Below are 19858 nucleotides of genomic sequence, written 5' to 3' on the forward strand. Positions count from 1 at the left end.
CTGTGGATTTGCGCTGCCCCCGCATGCGCAGGAGGAGACTGTGCGGCCACATTTCCCCTCTCTGTAATAACTCCTCCCAGCCGGTGTAGTGTCTGATGACGCTGCCTGTGGATTTGTGCTGCCCCCGCATGCGCAGGAGGAGACTGTGCGGCCACATTTCCCCTCTCTGTAATAACTCCTCCCAGCCGGTGTTGTGTCTGATTACGCTGCCTGTGGATTTGTGCTGCCCCCGCATGCGCAGGAGGAGACTGTGCGGCCACATTTCCCCTCTCTGTAATAACTCCTCCCAGCCGGTGTAGTGTCTGATGACGCTGCCTGTGGATTTGTGCTGCCCCCGCATGCGCAGGAGGAGACTGTGCGGCCACATTTCCCCTCTCTGTAATAACTCCTCCCAGCCGGTGTAGTGTCTGATGACGCTGCCTGTGGATTTGTGCTGCCCCGCATGCGCAGGAGGAGACTGTGCGGCCACATTTCCCCTCTCTGTAATAACTCCTCCCAGCCGGTGTAGTGTCTGACGCTGCCTGTGGATTTGTGCTGCCCCCGCATGCGCAGGAGGAGACTGTGCGGCCACATTTCCTATAGAATGATGCTGCTGGAGGTAAAATACTAAATATCTCCACTCCCACACCTCTTACATTCCCCAAATTTTCAGGGTAGGGAGAGGACCCCCCGAACCACCTTTTAACCAAATTGCAGCCCCCGAGACCCGCCGGTTCCCGAGATAGGTTTCTCTAATCTATCTCCTGAACCAGCGGGTCTCGGGGGCTGCAATTTGGCGTAGAGGTCGTTCGGGGGGTCCCCTCCCTACCCTGAAAATTTGGGGAGTGTAAGAGGTGTGGGAGCGGAGATATTTCGTATTTTATCTCCGGCAGCATCAGTAACTTCACACTGAGCATGCGTGCTACTCAGTGTGGAAGGGAGCTTCCGGGCAGCGCAATCAGACATTACACCTCCAGCCCCGAAACCAGCATGCGTGCTACTCAGTGTGGAAGGGAGCTTCCGGGCAGCGCAATCAGACATTACACCTCCAGCCCCGAAACCAGCATGCGTGCTACTCAGTGTGGAAGGGAGCTTCCGGGTAGCGTAATCAGACATTACACCGGTAGATTACTTTGGCATATGGTGCATTTCGGCGTTTCATACGTGTGATGTATACTATGCGCATGTGCGGACTTTTTGTCTGGGTAATATGCGCTCCAGTGTACCCCGCTATATCAGCGTGCGGTTCACTGGGATATGGTGTCCACTATAGGCTGCTGATTGGGTCAACTTTTGTCAGCCCGCCCCTTCTTAGTCCCTATTGGTTCTTTAGGGTTTCCATGCTCGCTGCTGTGGGACGGAAGGTGTCTCTTGCAGCCCATTCACATTGGGATCGGCGCTGAAGATGTTTTTCTTCACTTATTTCAGGTATTATGGATTCCTATGGGAGTTTAGTCACATGTATTATATGCACCATATTGGTATTTATCACTTGGGGCTATCTACTGTATGTGAGATGGCTGACATATATGTAGAGTCTATAAGTGATGATGGATAGTTCTTTCACCTTGGGTATTGGCATTGGGTTCTCTGGGAGGTTTGGTGCGCAGGAGGTCACTATATGCACTATAAGGAGTTACATATCCCTTCTGTGATGTATGATTTACAGCATAGGACTGGCTTGTCCTGTGCAAATATACTGATGCACTTTCCTTCTCTCACTGTGGCAGATGACACACTTTTATATGAAGGTGATGTAACATATTACCTTTATGGCTAATGCATGCATATTTAGTGATGTGGTTGCACAGCACATGTCCCATGGCGGGCACTTTGGGATGGCACTTTAGGGAGGCTGAGCGCACTGTTCTGTTTCTGTTGCGACGCAATATTACATAGCTGTGGTATCACACTAGTGAGTTATATGTTCTTATTTCTTCTTTATGATCTCGTCCTACCCTTACCAGTGCCTATGTTTATGGTTATAGATCGCGTTGGTGTTTTTATGTCCTAGACTTGGGTAAGAGGAATATTATTTACATGATATCTTGGCTATTTATCCTGATCTGCACATGGGTCTTATGGTATGTACATGTTTATCTATATGTTTTGACAGATGTTTGTTTGTGATGTGCCTCTGAGGAAGCGGCTTATGCCCGTGAAACACGTGTCAGCCATTTTTTCTGTGAAATGAAGGTCTGATGTCATATCTACGTTTATCACCTGCTTTCTGAAGGATAATATTGAAGAATAAAAGAGAACTTTGGTTCATTAAAAAACCCAGTTTGTTTGTATACATTGAACTGTGGAGCCCTCTGGCTTAATTAGCAAGTCACAGGGCCAGGTTTCATGAAAAGAACTCTGGTAACTAACTCCTATGAAGACAGCAGAGACCCCCCCCCCCCCCCCCCAGGCTGGACTGCCTGGTATCCACAGACATAAGATTCTGATTTGGCAGCACAACGACAATCGAGGCAGAAAACCGATTGCAATTGCGTTTTCTGGTCTGACGGCTTGTCCGTCACACCTCCCCCCAAGAAAAAAGGCTTCAGCCAGGCATCTACAAGATGTGTGGTGTTGCCACTGATCTGGCTGATGGGTCTCAAGCTGCCGGTACGGCGGGATAACCCATTGGAGCCTGGGGCTCGGTTCCCCCGGACAGGTTGCTGTCCGCTACCCTCAGGTTTGACCCGAAATGGACCTTTCTGAACAGGGCGGTTGTGCCACTGCGTTCGGATGTGGCATCTGCCAGGACTGCTGACAACAGGCAGTAGGTTGGGTAGGTCAACAACCAGCCCACGCAGGGGTTCCCTGCTAAGTGGCTGTGGACCTAAGGGAACCCCGCGGGAGTCCCTGGACCTTCCCAGCCCCTGACAGACGGCACATGCTTTGCAGCAGTTTGCTACATCCCTGTTCATCCTGGGCCAATAAAACTGTTTCTGAATACAGGCAAGTGTATTGCGGACACCTGAGTGCCCTGTCAGAGGTCATGTGCGGATTTTAGCACATGTCCCCTGAATGCACTCGGGACCACAAGCCATTTGGTATTCGCATGTGATCTACTGGTAGGGGGCTGTACAGACTTGCTGTACAGTCTCCCACCTTCCCAGTACACCTTGAAAGCAGCCCCGTCTGCGAGGGGCTCAGAGGCTTGCTGCTTCACTCTCGCTTAGGCTATGTGTAAAAGGATGCCCTCTACTCCAGTAAGGGCAAGGGATCGGCTGGAGCTGATGCTCTCCTTTGGAACAAGGTGTGAGTGAACCAACGTGATGTCGGCTCCGGTGTCTCAAAATCCGGTGACAACCTGGTTGTTCACTCCAACAGGCTGCTGCTGGTCGGTTCGGTCGCGGATTTTCTTTCCGCGGGCAAACAGAACAAAATCTGATGATCCAGGCTGTGGTTCGCTGGCTGGTTGCCTCTGCGGTGGGTGAGGTACAGGTGATACAGGTGATACAGGTGAGCCAGGTGCTGGTGGTGTCTGCCTCCGCTCCGGACAGTCAAATTTCATGTGTCCGGGCTGGCGGCAGTAGTGACAGGTGACCCCCTCAGGTGCTGCAGGCCTGGGAGCAGCAGCTGCGCTGGGTGGCCTCTGTGGCTGACGGCTCACATGGGCAGGAGAGTCTGCCGGGGTATTGGGCTGACCTCCTCTCCAGCTGGATGGGACAGTTCTGCGTGTATCAGACACCCGGGTAGTTGTAAAGGTTTCAGTGACGTCTGCAGCGACAGTTGCTGACGCAGGCTTGCACTCCAGCACAAACTGTCGTACATCAGCAGGGCAAATGTTCAGAAACTGTTCTAGGACTATCAAGTCCTCCAGGACGCCATAAGACCCTTTGGTGAGGCCTAGTGTCCACTGGCGGAGTGTGGTGAGCAAGCTGCTGACCACATCTCGGTACGAATCAGAAGATTTTTTCTGCCAGGCCCTGAACTTTTTGCGATAGGCTTCTGGCGTCAGCTGGTATTTGGTAATGATAGCATCTTTTATAGCTGCATAATCATTATCTTTTTCCGCAGGTAACTCTGCGAAGGCATCAAGCGCTTTGTAGCGCAGCAAAGGTGTCAGATGTCTGGCCCACTGGTCTTGGGACAGTCGATACTGACGGCATGCTTTTTCAAAAGACCGCAAAAACAAGTCAATGTCTGTGTCTTTTTCAATATTAGCAAATTTAAATTTTGCACTTACGGGTGATGCGGCTCCTTCAGAAGGGAGGCTGGGCGGTGAACTCCGGCTGGCCTGTTGCACTTTTGCCATGTTCAGTTCATGCGGTTGGTGGAGCTCCCATTCTGTAGCAGCAGCTTGCAGCTCCCGTTCCTCTCGTGCTTCTGCAGTCTGGCGCTCCTCTCACGCTTGCATGTACTGCAGGTACTTTTCCAGGTCAGTGTCCATCAGCTTTCGTAATGCCAGCTGCATTACCGGGTCAGCACAAATGGACAGTCCAGTACTGGCCGGTTCCAGGCGAGTACTCTGAGATTGGGGTCCACACTGACAGCCTCCTGCGTAACCGTTGCCGCATTGCCCGCATAGGATCTTCAGTCTCTGGTTCCCCTTGACTTGAGTCAGATGGGCTGGTATCCACCTCAGCGGACACACCCGGCTCCCACAGTTGTTGGGTATCCCATTGAAACAAGTCCTTTACCATGTCCTGCTTGTTCTTGTGGAGGGTGTCAATGCCCCGCTGCTGACAAAGAGTTGCCAGATCTGCTATGGACATGAGCTGGTAGTTCCCGGACATTTCCATGCCAAATAAAATAAAACTTTTGGGTAGGGGTACTGGCTACACAGTCTCTCTGTATATATAAAAAATATATTGCATTTCAGCTACTACCAACGAAATTAGTTCATTTCTCGACAGGGCTAATCTGATAGCGCTATCTGAGATACTTTCAGCTCAACACAGATCCCACCACTGCCACCACTGTCACAAGACCCATCATGGCCGGACCGCAAATTGCCTTCCAATCAGTTTCAGCACACAGACCATGCAAGCTGTGGTCGCGATCGGTGCGCAGAAACCGCTGGAATTTGGGCAGCAGACCGATTACGAGGGAGCCTGTGAGTTACGGTAATTACAAATTACACACTATTTCAGGGTATAACTGCCACCACCTCTGTTTCCTGAGACAAAGGAACTCACTGAATGGCTGAGCCTAGATCTACAAATAAAAACGGTTAAACACCCTCTATTCTGTCTAGCTAGCAACAACACTATAGTAGCGTCTCTTCAGAAGCCAGGTTCAGTTTGTGCGGCTGAATAGCAGGGTAGCTGAATCAATAAAATGACGATGGTGTCGGTTTATTAAAAATGCAATATAAATAATTCATATATACAGAAAATCGTTAAACTCAACAATTATAGAGACAAATGATAACACAGTATAGAAAATAAAAATGGAGAAAACGGATACTTAAAGTTCGTGGAAATAAGTCCTTTCTGGGAAAATCTGAGCACATGGAGAATGTCCTTTGTTTCAGTCCAGGAAAATGGCTGCCAGCCGCATGGTCCTCTGGCTGGCTTGATCAGGTGATGGTACACAGGGGAGGACTCAATTGCCCGGGCAGCTCATTTACTTTTAATGGAGCTGCGTTCAGAGGCGGGCTTCCAGAGTCGGCCCCCGGGCCGGACTATGGTAATCACATCTGGGCAGGGGCTTTTACAAGCCCCATAACCCTGACATTTCCTCTAGGCCGACCTATGTGGCCGGCACACAAATACTAATTACATATTATTGATCCCCAGAACCTACCGATTAATATGATACCTTGGATGCGGGTATTAGGGCGTATGGTTCCCGAGGGGTCCTTAACTCCTTAACCGAACGAGGTATGATTATGATTTGTATACCACGACGTTGGTCAAATTTTAGCGAGTCCGAATACACTCCTCCCACCTCTGGGTGACACTCAGTTTTATTTTAATAAGCAGAAATCATAAATCACATGCATCCTATCCCTTTTGAACCATGGAGACGCTTTGTCTGGGTAGTCTGATCTCCTGCTGGGATTGGCTTCCTGGGCTCTGAAAACACTCCTGGTTGATTAATTAACATCTGAGTGTGAGATCAGCTTGAATAAACTCTGAGTTTTACCCCTCTGGCTTCATTAGCAAGTCACAGGGTCAGGTTTCATGAAAAGAACTCTGGTAACTAACTTCTATGAAGACAGCAGAGAACCCCCAGGCTGGACTGCCTGGCATCCACAGACATAAGATTCTGATTTGGCAGCGCAACGACAATCAAGGCAGGAAACCGATTGCAATTGCGTTTTCTGGTCTGACGGCTCGTCGGTCACAGAGAGAGATCACAGAAGGGCAGATCATACCATAAGAGTTAGATACCGATCACAGAAAGAATGTCAATAGACCCCCCCCCCCCCCCCCCCATTAAATCTATAGACATTTTATTGAACTTCTTTGGACTTTTTGATGCAGTGCAACGCTATGAGCCGTCAATCTACTGCTGCGCCTCTGCCGTGTCCGATCAACTGAAATTTACCATCGGACCAGCAGCTTTATGAGGTAGTGAATGCTAATATGGATATTGGGAATGCTGTAGATGTGATATACTTGGACTTTGCAAAGGCCTTCGACACTGTTCCCCACAAAAGTCTGGTGCAAAAGTTGAGGATGCAAGGACTGGGGAAGAGTTTGTGTGCATGGATAGGGAACTGGCTAATGGACAGAAAACAAAGAGTTGTGGTCAATGGATCATACTCAAAATGGGAGACTGTTAGCAGTGGGGTCCCACAAGGGTCTGTTCTGGGTCCAGTGCTCTTCAATTTATTTATTAATGACCTAGTAGATGCAGTAGTGAGCAATGTTACTATTTTTGCAGATGATACAAAATTGTGCAGAATCATCAACTCTCAGGAAGATAGTGTCATATTGCAACAGGATCTGGATAGGATGGCTATATGGGCACATACATGGCAGATGAAATTCAATGTTGACAAATGTAAGGTCATGCATTTTGGACATACTAATGGTCTAGCACCATACAAAATAAATGGGATACAGTTGGGACATCAAACTTGGAGAAGGACTTAGGAGTACTCATCAACAACAAGTTATATTATTTTATTTCATGCCAACTCGCTGCAGCTAAAGCTAATATAATTTTGGGATGCATTAAAAGGGAAATAAAAACTCGAGATGCTAGCATAATATTGCCCCTGTGTAACTCTCTAGTAAGGCCAGGGATTTTAGCTGATTGCCATCTGTAGTTGGGAAGGAGTTTTTATTCCTTTTACGGCTAATTGGCTTATGTCTTGTAAGGATTTTACGCCCTCCCCTGGATCAGCTGACATATATGCTGGTGCAGGCTAGTGTTCCATATTTTCTGTTTGAACTCAAATATCTATGTAACAGCAGCCCCTAGTGGTCACTCCCTCAGCAACCCTACAGCAGCCCCTAATAGTCACTCCCACAGCCCCCTACAGCAGCCTCTAGTGGTCACTCCCACAGCCCCCTACAGCAGCCCCTAGTGGTAACTCCCTCAGCCCCCCCTACAGCAGCCCCTAGTGGTCACTCCCACAGCCCCCCTACAGAAGCCCCTAGTGGTCACTCTCACTCCCTCAGCTTCCCTTCAGTAACCTCAAGTGGTCACTCCCTCTGCCACCCTACGGCAGCTCTTAGTGGTTACTCCCCCAACTTCACTACAGCAGCCACTAGTGGTCATTCCTTCATCCCCCTTACAGCAGCCCCTAGTGGTCACTCCCACAGCCCCCTACAGCATCCCCTAGTGGTCACTCCCACAGCCCCCTACAGCAGCCCCTAGTGGTCACTCCCACAGCCCCCCTACAGCAGCCCCTAGTGGTCACTCTCTCAGCAAACCCACAGCAGCCCCTAGTTGTCACTCCCTCAGACCCTCCCCCACAGCAGCCCCTAGTGGTCACCCCCTCAGCCTCCCTACAGCAGCCCCTAGTGGTCATTCCCTCAGCAACCCTACAGCAGCCCCTAGTGGTCACTCCCTCAGCAACCCTACAGCAGCCCCTAGTGGTCACTCCCTCAGCCCCCCTACAGAAACCCCTAATGGTCACTCCCACAGCCCCCTACAGCAGCCCCTAGTGGTCACTCCCACAGCCCCCTACAGCAGCCCCTAGTGGTCACTCCCACAGCCCCCCTACAGCAGCCCCTAGTGGTCACTCTCTCAGCAAACCCACAGCCCCCCCTATAGCAGCCCCTAGTGGTCACTCCCTCAGCCCCTCCCCCACAGCAGCCCCTAGTGGTCACTCCCTCAGCCCTCCTACAGCAGCCTCTAGTGGTCACCCCCTCAGCCTCCCTACAGCAGCCCCTAGTGGTCATTCCCTCAGCCCCCCTATAGCAGCCCCTAGTGTTCACTTCCTCAGCCTCCCTACAGCAGCCCCTAGTGGTCACTCCCTCAGGCCCCCCCTTTATCAGCCCCTAAAGGTCACTCCCTCACGCCCCCTACAACAGCCCCTAGTGGTCATTCCCTCAGCCACCCTAAATCAGCCCCTAGTGGTCAGGCTGTGACCTGAATCCAGACATTGCTGTTAGGGATGATCGGAAAGGGCCATGGAACCTAGAGGTGGTTCCACGGCGGTCATTACAATTTTTGTTTGGAGCAGCAGGAGTTGGCGTAGGCCATGGAACCTAGAGGTGGTTCCACAGCGGTCATTACAATTTTTGTTTGGAGCAGCAGGAGTTGTCGTAGGCCATGGGACCTAGAGGTGGTTCCACGGCGGTCATTACAATTTTTGTTTGGAGCAGCAGGAGTTGTCGTAGGCCATGGAACCTAGAGGTGGTTCCACAGCGGTCATTACAATTTTTGTTTGGAGCAGCAGGAGTTGTCGTAGGCCATGGAACCTAGAGGTGGTTCCACGGTGGTCATTACAATTTTTGTTTGGAGCAGCAGGAGAAGTTGTAGGCCATGGGACCTAGAGGTGGTTCCACGGCGGTCATTACAATTTTTTGGGGAGCAGCAGGAGAAGTTGTAGGCAGTGGCGTAGCAATAGGGGGGGCAGAGGTAGTGACTGCATCGGGGCCCTTGGGCTAAAAGAGGCCAAAGGGGCCCAACCACAACTTCAGTATTAGCTCTTTATTGGTCCTGTGCTGATAATATTCACTTCTTTAGATGCTTTGAATGGTAGTAATCATTAACACTGTTCCCCATCCACCTCTGACACTGTGTTTGTCCTTGGTGTGGTTTTAGTGTACCACATCAATTGTTATGTATAGAGTGCTTGGGGGCCCCAATGTAAAACTTGCACTGGGGCTCCGAGCTCCTTAGCTACGCCACTGGTTGTAGGCCATGGGATCTAGAGGTGGTTTCATAGCAGTCATTACAATTTTTTGGGGAGCAGCAGGAGTTGGCGTAACACAACTAATATGGGTCTGTCTGTCTCTCCTCTCTCCAAAAACACCAGACTGAAACCCACAAGCTTTGTGAGTGACTACCAGGCCTATTTGTGACTGTCTGTCACACCTCTCTTATATATAAAATGGGTGGGATAGCTGATTATAGGTAGCTAGGGAGCTGGTTGCTAATGTAGGATTGGTTGGTTTTTGTTAAGACTCTAATTGGTGCTGAAATTCTGATTTTCATGCAGAAATTCTGTTGTTTTCACTTTTAAGCTTCTGTCTACAGTCTTCCTTCTGATTGGCTTAAAAATTCTGCATTCTGACGGAATTCCGCATAGAAATTCAGCAATTACCATTTAGCGCTAGGGCTTTTCCGTTCCGCCTTATCGGAACGGAATTGTGAATTTCCGATCGCAATCGTGGAAATCTCAATTCCGCTGAATTCGGTGAGCATCCCTAATTGGTGTAAATTATAAATGGGTTCAGTTATAATTGTGATATAACCCTTTGTCTCCTTTTCTCCTCCAGGTCTCATCCTCTCCTTCTACACAATATTCTACGCCTTCCTGACGGCCGTGTTTACACTCAGTATGTGGGTGATGCTTCAGACCATCGATGAGTACAATCCAAAATATGAGGATCGACTGGGTAATCCTGGTAGGTAGATCTTTTTCTTTTTCTCTTAAAATTATAGAAGCAATTAAAGTACAAAATGTCACAGTGAACACTGAAGGATACATTTCACCGGGGTGCCACCTCATGTCTAAACACCTAAGCAATATTACAAGAGTGAGCTAGAATCAGTTACAGAGAAAGGGAGGAATGAGAAAGAGAGAAACCTCAAATGAGTTATATAGAAATTAGAAATACATCTAAGATATCAGGCTGGCCTGTGAGGTGAAATAGGTGGCCTGCTAAAGTGGCTGCAATGCAGTATGCCTCGGCCAGAGTGGAACCAAATGAAGAACCAACACAGCACCTGGGTGTGGTGATATATTGGGGTGCTTATGATGTAAGGATAACAGGAACATATTCTTTCATTTTTCTGCCTGTGTTCCATGGAGGGAGCGGTTGCCGTTGATTGCTTGGGGCAAGGAAGTGGGTATTGTCTTGACCATATGAAGTGCTTTGAGTTTCTGCTAATGGGATTATCTGCCTGGCTTTTTGAACTCAGGAGACGGCCCATTGTCTCAATACACAAAGCAAGCCTAGTCAGGAAAAGTCTAACATATGTCAGCTTGTGGTGAAGAAACCCTATTTCACTGTGAGGAAATTAAATTATTGGTGGAGTTGAAAAGCCTCACTTAACAATCTCTTGATGTATAGACATTGTAACCTGGGGAAATTAGGCTAAGGAAGTCTTTTGTTGGGTGTGGGTACTATAGTGGATGTTGGATCTCTGGAAAAGGAATTGCTTTGAATTCTGTAAGTGTCAACAGGATATTTGTTGTTCTCAAGATTATGACAAGCGTTCGGTGATGTCGCAAACGGGGAAAGTGCATTAGTTCCTGGGGGCTGGACATTAAATGCCCCAGGGGACACTTCGGACTATTTAAGCTGACCCAGGACAGCCACCGGTATCTGCTCTTGGAGATAGCGCATAGCTAGAGTTGATCTCGACTTCTGGTCGAACAAGCGGCATGCTCCTGCCGACAACGTTGAGACCTTCAAGTTGGTAACGTTTTTAATCCCCATTTTTATTTTTACGCAAGTATCCGTGTGTATCTTTGTAACTTTTATCTTGTAACTATTTTTACTTTGTTTTTTGTAATCTTTTGTATATATTAAGTTCTGCATTGTTCTATGTTTTTCTGGAATATTAAATTATTATTTAATAAGCTTGACTTCTGCCACACTAAACTAACACTCATAGCCTAGAGGAGACTGCAGTGTAGCTGTGTATAAGTCCGTGCCTAGTTGTATGTTTGAGCAACACTACCATATGAAATTGTAATTGCATTGTGTGTGTGGGGGCGTTTGTCATACGTTGGCCTAAAGCGCGCAGCTGACCCAACGTACGAAACGCCAGTGCGAGTAGCTAACAGTATCGTTCGGAACGACTGTTAGTGGTTTTGCTGCACGACAGTGTAACTGGCATTACAAGTCAGTGTCTGATTGTGCTGTGTTACTGTACAACTGTACTGTGTGTGTGGGTACGTGGCGTTCTCGTATTCGGCCTAAGCGCAAAGCTGACCCAAATACGAAAACGCAGATTGCGTGTTCAGCCCTCAACAGCTGAGGGGACGTGTCTAGCAACGCTAGTGGTGGCAGTAGGAAGTGTTTGTTTGTAGCTTAAATAAGGCTGTTCCCCGCTTAATCTGGTCAAACCCGCAGTCGGGAACCGTATACGCAGGCGTGCTGTGGGCCGGTTCTTGACACTGGGCACCCCCCCCCCCCTTCCTACGCTCAGGATGTTCATACATACTTAATGGAGAGGACCCTTCACAAGACAGGAATCTGTATATTCTATAAACATTAACTCCTCTAGATTGTAAAGACATACCTCTGAAATGATGACTATGGAATAACATAAATCTAGAAAGACAAGGGATGGACAAGGGTGTGTATATTAGGTAGTGGACTAAAATAGTAGATAAGACCATTAGAGGAGTCAGTGGTGAGTGAAAAAAAAAGGAAAAACTGCCAAAGAATTTTCCCCAATGTGTTGAGATGGAACTAGGAAACGCCAAGAGGTTAAAATATGTGATCAAGTCATTTTGTCCTGGTAGGAAGATCTATTCCTGTAAGACGACCTAACTGTAAGGTCTGGCAACCTATTCACCCACCAATCAGCTCCTATGCCCCAGTCTATCACCGCAGTCTTTGTCTTGTGTGGCGCATCACCTTTTCTAATGCTGAGCAGGAGCCGAACCATACAGTCAGGGGCGTCTCTAGCCATTTTGTCACTCCAGGCGAGAAATCCTGAGCCCCCCCCCCCTGATTGCCCCCAGTCCCACACCCCCACCCCTCGTGGTGAACACCACTCCTGTGGTGAACCCCACCCCCAAGACCCCTGAAAATCATAATGCAGCAGCGCTTCACCAGAAAATGCACTTATTGCGGCATGCACTCACACACACCACACACAGTACACACACACACAGGGGCGCCTCTAGCACCTGGCACTACAGGCAATTGCTAGCAGCGCCATTCAGGGGGAAAGGTGCAACGCCGGGTGACACTGCCGCCCGCCTCTACAACAGTCTGTGACAAAACTTTGGTTATGCACGGACGCACCACGTGCTCTGCATTCTCCACCACCGCCTCTATAAACGCCCCCGGTGGTCCAGCCAATAGATGCAAGGCAAGCAGTGTTCAAACACACTGCTCTCCCCACTCCTCCGCTCTGCCTCCTCCTCTAGCTTAGGTAGCTGCCCGGCCCTCCCTCTATAGCAGTAGCCGCACGGGTAAATTGTTTACCTCGTGCGATGCCGCCTCTAACTCCGCCCCCCGCCAGTTAACATTCTAGGCATTCCCGTGCCTGGTGCTGCTGAGCTCCATCTGCTGCGGTGCGTGGCCCCTCGAATCAGTACTCTGGTTCTCGTCCTGTGGCCTCTCTGCCGCCTTCCGATGGGTGGAAGTGGGTAGCTCTGCCCACTCAAGTCCATTGCCATTGGCGAAGATAGCAGGTGGATGGAAAGAAGGAGGGACTAGGTAGCCTTGCTCCTCAAGCTGGTGAGCATCAGAGGAGAGCAGATGGGCGGGAAGGTGAGTAGTGGAAGAGATCCTGCCCTCAGCTACTCTCCTCTGCAACTTCCATCACCTGTCTGCTCTCCACAAGAATGCAATGTGGGTCGGCACCACCTAAGTGGTATAAAGCTCTTTATTCCTTGCAAGCAGTGACAGACGCTGTTTCAGGCTGAATAGCCTTTCCTCAAACTGCTACAAACAAACAGTGTGAAAACTAGCCACCTTAAATACACCCCCTAAAAGAGGGCGGAAACACTATGCGCGGACCTGATGGGAAACAATATAAACTTACCGATGTATGACGAGTGTCACCTCGGAAATACAGCAATCGGTATACCACATGCGGGTCAGGAAGTAATCCGCGTGTATAAGCGGATAAGAGTCATGCGCAGTGACACTCTATGCGCCACCAATCAATGAAGTGTGGTAACGCCGCTCAGCCAATACGGCTGGTGGCAAGGAGAAGTCCGCCCACACCACAAGTGAAAGGCCGCCAGCCAATGGGTGTCGATTGTGGCTACGATGCCACTCCTCCGCAACCAACGCGGAGAGATACACACCCTCAGTACCGCCCAACGGTCAGCTGGCGCCACGCTGCCTCAATAAACCACACCGCTCGTCAAAACATGGCCGGCCTCCCCACGCCCCCCGTTGCTATGTAAACACAGCAACAGCAGGGGCTACAGTTCACCGGCCAATGCCATATGTTATTGACAAGTCGCATAATAAACACTCAGCAATTAACGCTGAGTATATACTAAAACCAAAACGAGCAAGGTCACCACCTCTATGTTGATATTAATAACTAAAAGCCTCACCACGCCCCCATTGCCAGATAACCATAGCAACCCTCAGGGTCAACGGCTCACTGGCAAAAAGCCACTAAGAGAATGTTAAAACACCCTGCTCCGCATGTGTATATACAAAAACAACGATTGCAATTAGGTAATAAGTAAGAAGTAAAATTACTTACGATCAACTCCCATCAAGTCCGCCTAGCAAAATTTCTAAAAACATCAGAGCATATGTGGAATAATCTATAAATAAATACAGAGAACAATATAAGATAACAGCACCAGATATCAAGAACACAATGAATTAGATGCAAAACCGTAGGTCATATTCCCTATTTAGTCCCCCCGCCCCCATGGTACCCAACTTCCTAATCCAAAACGCCTCTTTGCGTAATAATGCTTTGTCCCTATCCCCACCTCTCCAATTGGATGGAACACTATCAATGACCGTTACCCTCAGTTGAGATACTGAGTGTCTATATTCATGAAAGTGATCCGCTACTGCCAGAGTGCATGACATGTTGCGGATATTGGACTTATGAGACGCTATTCTATCCTTTAGACGCTGAGTGGTCTTGCCTATATAGGCAAGGCCACATGGGCATTTCAACATATAGATAACAAAAGAAGAGTCACAATTGTACAGTCCATGTATCCTAAGTGGGGCACACAATGAAGGATGTGACACAGTATCTCCCCTTATGACACTATTGCACATGTGGCAATTGAGACAGGGATACATACCACGCCGTGTGGTGTTGGGACCACTGCGTTTGATTTTTTTAGTCTTAATCTTATCACGAACCGTGGGTGCTCGTTTAAAAGACATCAGGGGTGGGTACCTGAATTCTGGAACTGACGGGAGTCCATCCCTGAGTATATGCCAATGTCTGCGGATGATCTGTGAGATCCCATCACTGCAAACATTGAAAGTAGAAACGAATGGTAACCTTGGGCCTATTCTCCTGGCACCACTCCCTGTCTTAGGCCTGAGACTGTGTTCAGGATAGCCACGTGTCTTAAACTTTTCCATCATCTCACGCCCACGCGCATGCCTCACCTGGTCACTGCTGACAATCCTATTAACCCGTGATAATTGGCTACACGGAATGCCATCCTTGGTGCTCTTGGGGTGGAAACTCTTATAATGCAGGACCGAATTGCGATCCGTCTCTTTTACAAACAAGTCAGTGTTTAAACCCCCGTCACCAATGGATACTAAAACATCCAAAAATGGGACACTTGTACTGTCAGCATGTACCGTGAGGCGCACGTGGGCGCAAGAGGCATGGAGCTGAGACACGAACCTATGTAGCTCACTTAGTGGCCCCCTCCATACGCAAAAGATATCATCTATAAATCTCCACCAGCACAAAGCGTGCTGGTGGAACAACGTATTCGTATAAAACAAAGGCCTCTTCAAAGAGGCCCATGAAAAGGTTTGCGTAGGAGGGGGCCACATTAGAGCCCATCGCCGTACCACGGCGCTGTAAATAATATGCACCTGAAAAAGAAAAATAATTAAACTTCAACACAATTTCCAAAAGGGCAACAGCAAATCTGCGCTGTTCCAACGTTAGGTCCGTGCTCGTCATCAGATACCAATCAACCGCCTCTACACCTCCATCATGTGGGATGGAGGTGTAGAGGCTCTCCACATCCATTGTAACCAAAATGATACCATCATTATCTATAGACAACCCCCGCAACTTGTCCAGAAACATAGATGTATCCTTGAGATATGAAGGAATATTTTGCACAATCGGCTGTAACAGGCCATCCAAAAACTTGGCGATGGGTACAAAAATAGACCCAATACCCGCCACGATAGGTCTTCCAGGTGGCCTGTCAAGCCTTTTGTGAATCTTAGGTAGAATATATAATTCGGGTGTGACGGGATGATCTTCCCTAAGGAATTGAAACAAACCCAAATCAATAAGACCTTTTTGTAATGCTTCATTTAATATTAGATCTATTTTGTTGCGAATCATATTAATGGGATCAAAAGCAATGGGTTCATACACAGCCAAATCGGTTAACTGGCGATACACCTCAGCCTCATACATACTAGTATCCATTACCACCACTGCCCCACCCTTATCAGCAGGGCGGACAGTGATGGCTGGATTATTTTGTAGCAAATTGAGGGCCCTGCGCTGAGACAATGTCAAATTATGCTGTACACCATATGTGCCTTTAGCAAACGAACACTCCAGTTTCTTAAGGTCCTCCTGGACCTTATTGGCAAAAGCATCAATCACAGGATGACTAGGTGGAATAAAGGAACTGGGATTACGCAGCCCCAAAGACTTGAGTTCAAACCGACCCTCCACCGGATTGGCAGTAGTAGGAAATTGTGGAAGAGTTGAAAAAAACTGTTTGAGCTTGATAGTTCTGAAAAAACGGTACAGTTCTTGATCAAGTGTGAAAAAATCTGGGAAATTCGTCGGGCAGAATGACAGGCCCAGCTCTAATACATCCGTCTCATCCCTAGACAGGCAGTACGAGGATATATTGACCACAAGGGAATGCTCTACTTCCTTGGTCTCAGGATCCGAGGACTGGCTTGCTGGGGTGGTCTCTTTGCCCCTCCTGCGCCTGCGGCCGCCCCTCCGTCTCCTCCTGCTGCTCCCACGTTTGGGGAGACATCCGAATCGACATTGGAAGAATCAGAAGGTGACCCGGCATCGGAACCCGAGGCTGGAACTCGAGGTTTGCGGCCTCTAGGAGGTTTACCTCCTTTCGGTATAGAACGACGTGGCTTAGACTGGCGCTGCCACGCATATACATACCCTGACACATAGTCAGATGAGTCACGTGTAAACTTGCCCCTCTTTTCATTTTGGATTGCTTTCTCAAATGTCTCCATCTTATTGCCAAAGCTCTCCATATAGCTATGAAACTCATCAGATGAGAGAATATCTTGAATTTGTGAGGTCAGGAGGTTAAGTTTAGCATCAAGAACAGGTAACTCCTGATGGATGCGCACAATGGTGTGGAGCATAGCATCAAAAGATGCCTTATTCCATATTCGCTCCCACACCTTTGTGAACGCAGCGTCAGTGGGAAACATTATTGGTGCCACCTGAGATCTAATAGCCCTCGGTATTCTCCGCACCCTACAATATTCCCCAAGTGTCTTGGCATGCAGATGTAAGCTGATCCGCCTCTTTTTGGTCATCTCAAACTCACGTTGAATGAGCTTGGCGTCTGGGGTTTGTAAAAAGTCCACCTCATTCGCATCAAGGGCCAAAATCTCAGTTGCCTGCTGTTCATTGTAGAAAAAGGTATCAGGCGCTTGCATCTGCTCTGTAGTGGTCATTGTGCTTCACTACCAAAGGCACCGCATAGAATCCAAAATGTCAAGCAGTAGGAGCACCAATGAATCCAAACGGTGTGCCCAGACCCCAACCCCAGTGCCTCTTGGGGTCCTCTGTAGTAAAGAATGCAATGTGGGTCGGCACCACCTAAGTGGTATAAAGCTCTTTATTCCTTGCAAGCAGTGACAGACGCTGTTTCAGGCTGAATAGCCTTTCCTCAAACTGCTACAAACAAACAGTGTGAAAACTAGCCACCTTAAATACACCCCCTAAAAGAGGGCGGAAACACTATGCGCGGACCTGATGGGAAACAATATAAACTTACCGATGTATGACGAGTGTCACCTCGGAAATACAGCAATCGGTATACCACATGCGGGTCAGGAAGTAATCCGCGTGTATAAGCGGATAAGAGTCATGCGCAGTGACACTATGGTTATCTGGCAATGGGGGCGTGGTGAGGCTTTTAGTTATTAATATCAACATAGAGGTGGTGACCTTGCTCGTTTTGGTTTTAGTATATACTCAGCGTTAATTGCTGAGTGTTTATTATGCGACTTGTCAATAACATATGGCATTGGCCGGTGAACTGTAGCCCCTGCTGTTGCTGTGTTTACATAGCAACGGGGGGCGTGGGGAGGCCGGCCATGTTTTGACGAGCGGTGTGGTTTATTGAGGCAGCGTGGCGCCAGCTGACCGTTGGGCGGTACTGAGGGTGTGTATCTCTCCGCGTTGGTTGCGGAGGAGTGGCATCGTAGCCACAATCGACACCCATTGGCTGGCGGCCTTTCACTTGTGGTGTGGGCGGACTTCTCCTTGCCGCCAGCCGTATTGGCTGAGCGGCGTTACCACACTTCATTGATTGGTGGCGCATATAGTGTCACTGCGCATGACTCTTATCCGCTTATACACGCGGATTACTTCCTGACCCGCATGTGGTATACCGATTGCTGTATTTCCGAGGTGACACTCGTCATACATCGGTAAGTTTATATTGTTTCCCATCAGGTCCGCGCATAGTGTTTCCGCCCTCTTTTAGGGGGTGTATTTAAGGTGGCTAGTTTTCACACTGTTTGTTTGTAGCAGTTTGAGGAAAGGCTATTCAGCCTGAAACAGCGTCTGTCACTGCTTGCAAGGAATAAAGAGCTTTATACCACTTAGGTGGTGCCGACCCACATTGCATTCTTTACTACAGAGGACCCCAAGAGGCACTGGGGTTGGGGTCTGGGCACACCGTTTGGATTCATTGGTGCTCCTACTGCTTGACATTTTGGATTCTATGCGGTGCCTTTGGTAGTGAAGCACAATGACCACTACAGAGCAGATGCAAGCGCCTGATACCTTTTTCTACAATGAACAGCAGGCAACTGAGATTTTGGCCCTTGATGCGAATGAGGTGGACTTTTTACAAACCCCAGACGCCAAGCTCATTCAACGTGAGTTTGAGATGACCAAAAAGAGGCGGATCAGCTTACATCTGCATGCCAAGACACTTGGGGAATATTGTAGGGTGCGGAGAATACCGAGGGCTATTAGATCTCAGGTGGCACCAATAATGTTTCCCACTGACGCTGCGTTCACAAAGGTGTGGGAGCGAATATGGAATAAGGCATCTTTTGATGCTATGCTCCACACCATTGTGCGCATCCATCAGGAGTTACCTGTTCTTGATGCTAAACTTAACCTCCTGACCTCACAAATTCAAGATATTCTCTCATCTGATGAGTTTCATAGCTATATGGAGAGCTTGGGCAATAAGATGGAGACATTTGAGAAAGCAATCCAAAATGAAAAGAGGGGCAAGTTTACACGTGACTCATCTGACTATGTGTCAGGGTATGTATATGCGTGGCAGCGCCAGTCTAAGCCACGTCGTTCTATACCGAAAGGAGGTAAACCTCCTAGAGGCCGCAAACCTCGAGTTCCAGCCTCGGGTTCCGATGCCGGGTCACCTTCTGATTCTTCCAATGTCGATTCGGATGTCTCCCCAAACGTGGGAGCAGCAGGAGGAGACGGAGGGGCGGCCGCAGGCGCAGGAGGGGCAAAGAGACCACCCCAGCAAGCCAGTCCTCGGATCCTGAGACCAAGGAAGTAGAGCATTCCCTTGTGGTCAATATATCCTCGTACTGCCTGTCTAGGGATGAGACGGATGTATTAGAGCTGGGCCTGTCATTCTGCCCGACGAATTTCCCAGATTTTTTCACACTTGATCAAGAACTGTACCGTTTTTTCAGAACTATCAAGCTCAAACAGTTTTTTTCAACTCTTCCACAATTTCCTACTACTGCCAATCCGGTGGAGGGTCGGTTTGAACTCAAGTCTTTGGGGCTGCGTAATCCCAGTTCCTTTATTCCACCTAGTCATCCTGTGATTGATGCTTTTGCCAATAAGGTCCAGGAGGACCTTAAGAAACTGGAGTGTTCGTTTGCTAAAGGCACATATGGTGTACAGCATAATTTGACATTGTCTCAGCGCAGGGCCCTCAATTTGCTACAAAATAATCCAGCCATCACTGTCCGCCCTGCTGATAAGGGTGGGGCAGTGGTGGTAATGGATACTAGTATGTATGAGGCTGAGGTGTATCGCCAGTTAACCGATTTGGCTGTGTATGAACCCATTGCTTTTGATCCCATTAATATGATTCGCAACAAAATAGATCTAATATTAAATGAAGCATTACAAAAAGGTCTTATTGATTTGGGTTTGTTTCAATTCCTTAGGGAAGATCATCCCGTCACACCCGAATTATATATTCTAC

The 19858-nt window shown here is 48.6% G+C and overlaps 1 protein-coding gene across 2 annotated transcripts in view; it reads left to right on the plus strand.

Moving 5' to 3' along the window:
• The window catches only part of LOC137562448 (sodium/potassium-transporting ATPase subunit beta-2-like), a 318007-nt gene that overhangs the window by 184347 nt on the left and 113802 nt on the right, over nucleotides 1–19858 (plus strand). For both annotated transcript variants that reach the window (XM_068273796.1, XM_068273797.1), the window contains exon 2: nucleotides 9825–9953. In XM_068273796.1, coding sequence (XP_068129897.1) covers nucleotides 9825–9953 — 129 coding nt within the window. The remainder of the gene's footprint in view (nucleotides 1–9824; nucleotides 9954–19858) is intronic.

This window comes from Hyperolius riggenbachi, chromosome 3 (genome assembly GCF_040937935.1).
Source record: "Hyperolius riggenbachi isolate aHypRig1 chromosome 3, aHypRig1.pri, whole genome shotgun sequence".
Taxonomy (NCBI): domain Eukaryota; kingdom Metazoa; phylum Chordata; class Amphibia; order Anura; family Hyperoliidae; genus Hyperolius; species Hyperolius riggenbachi.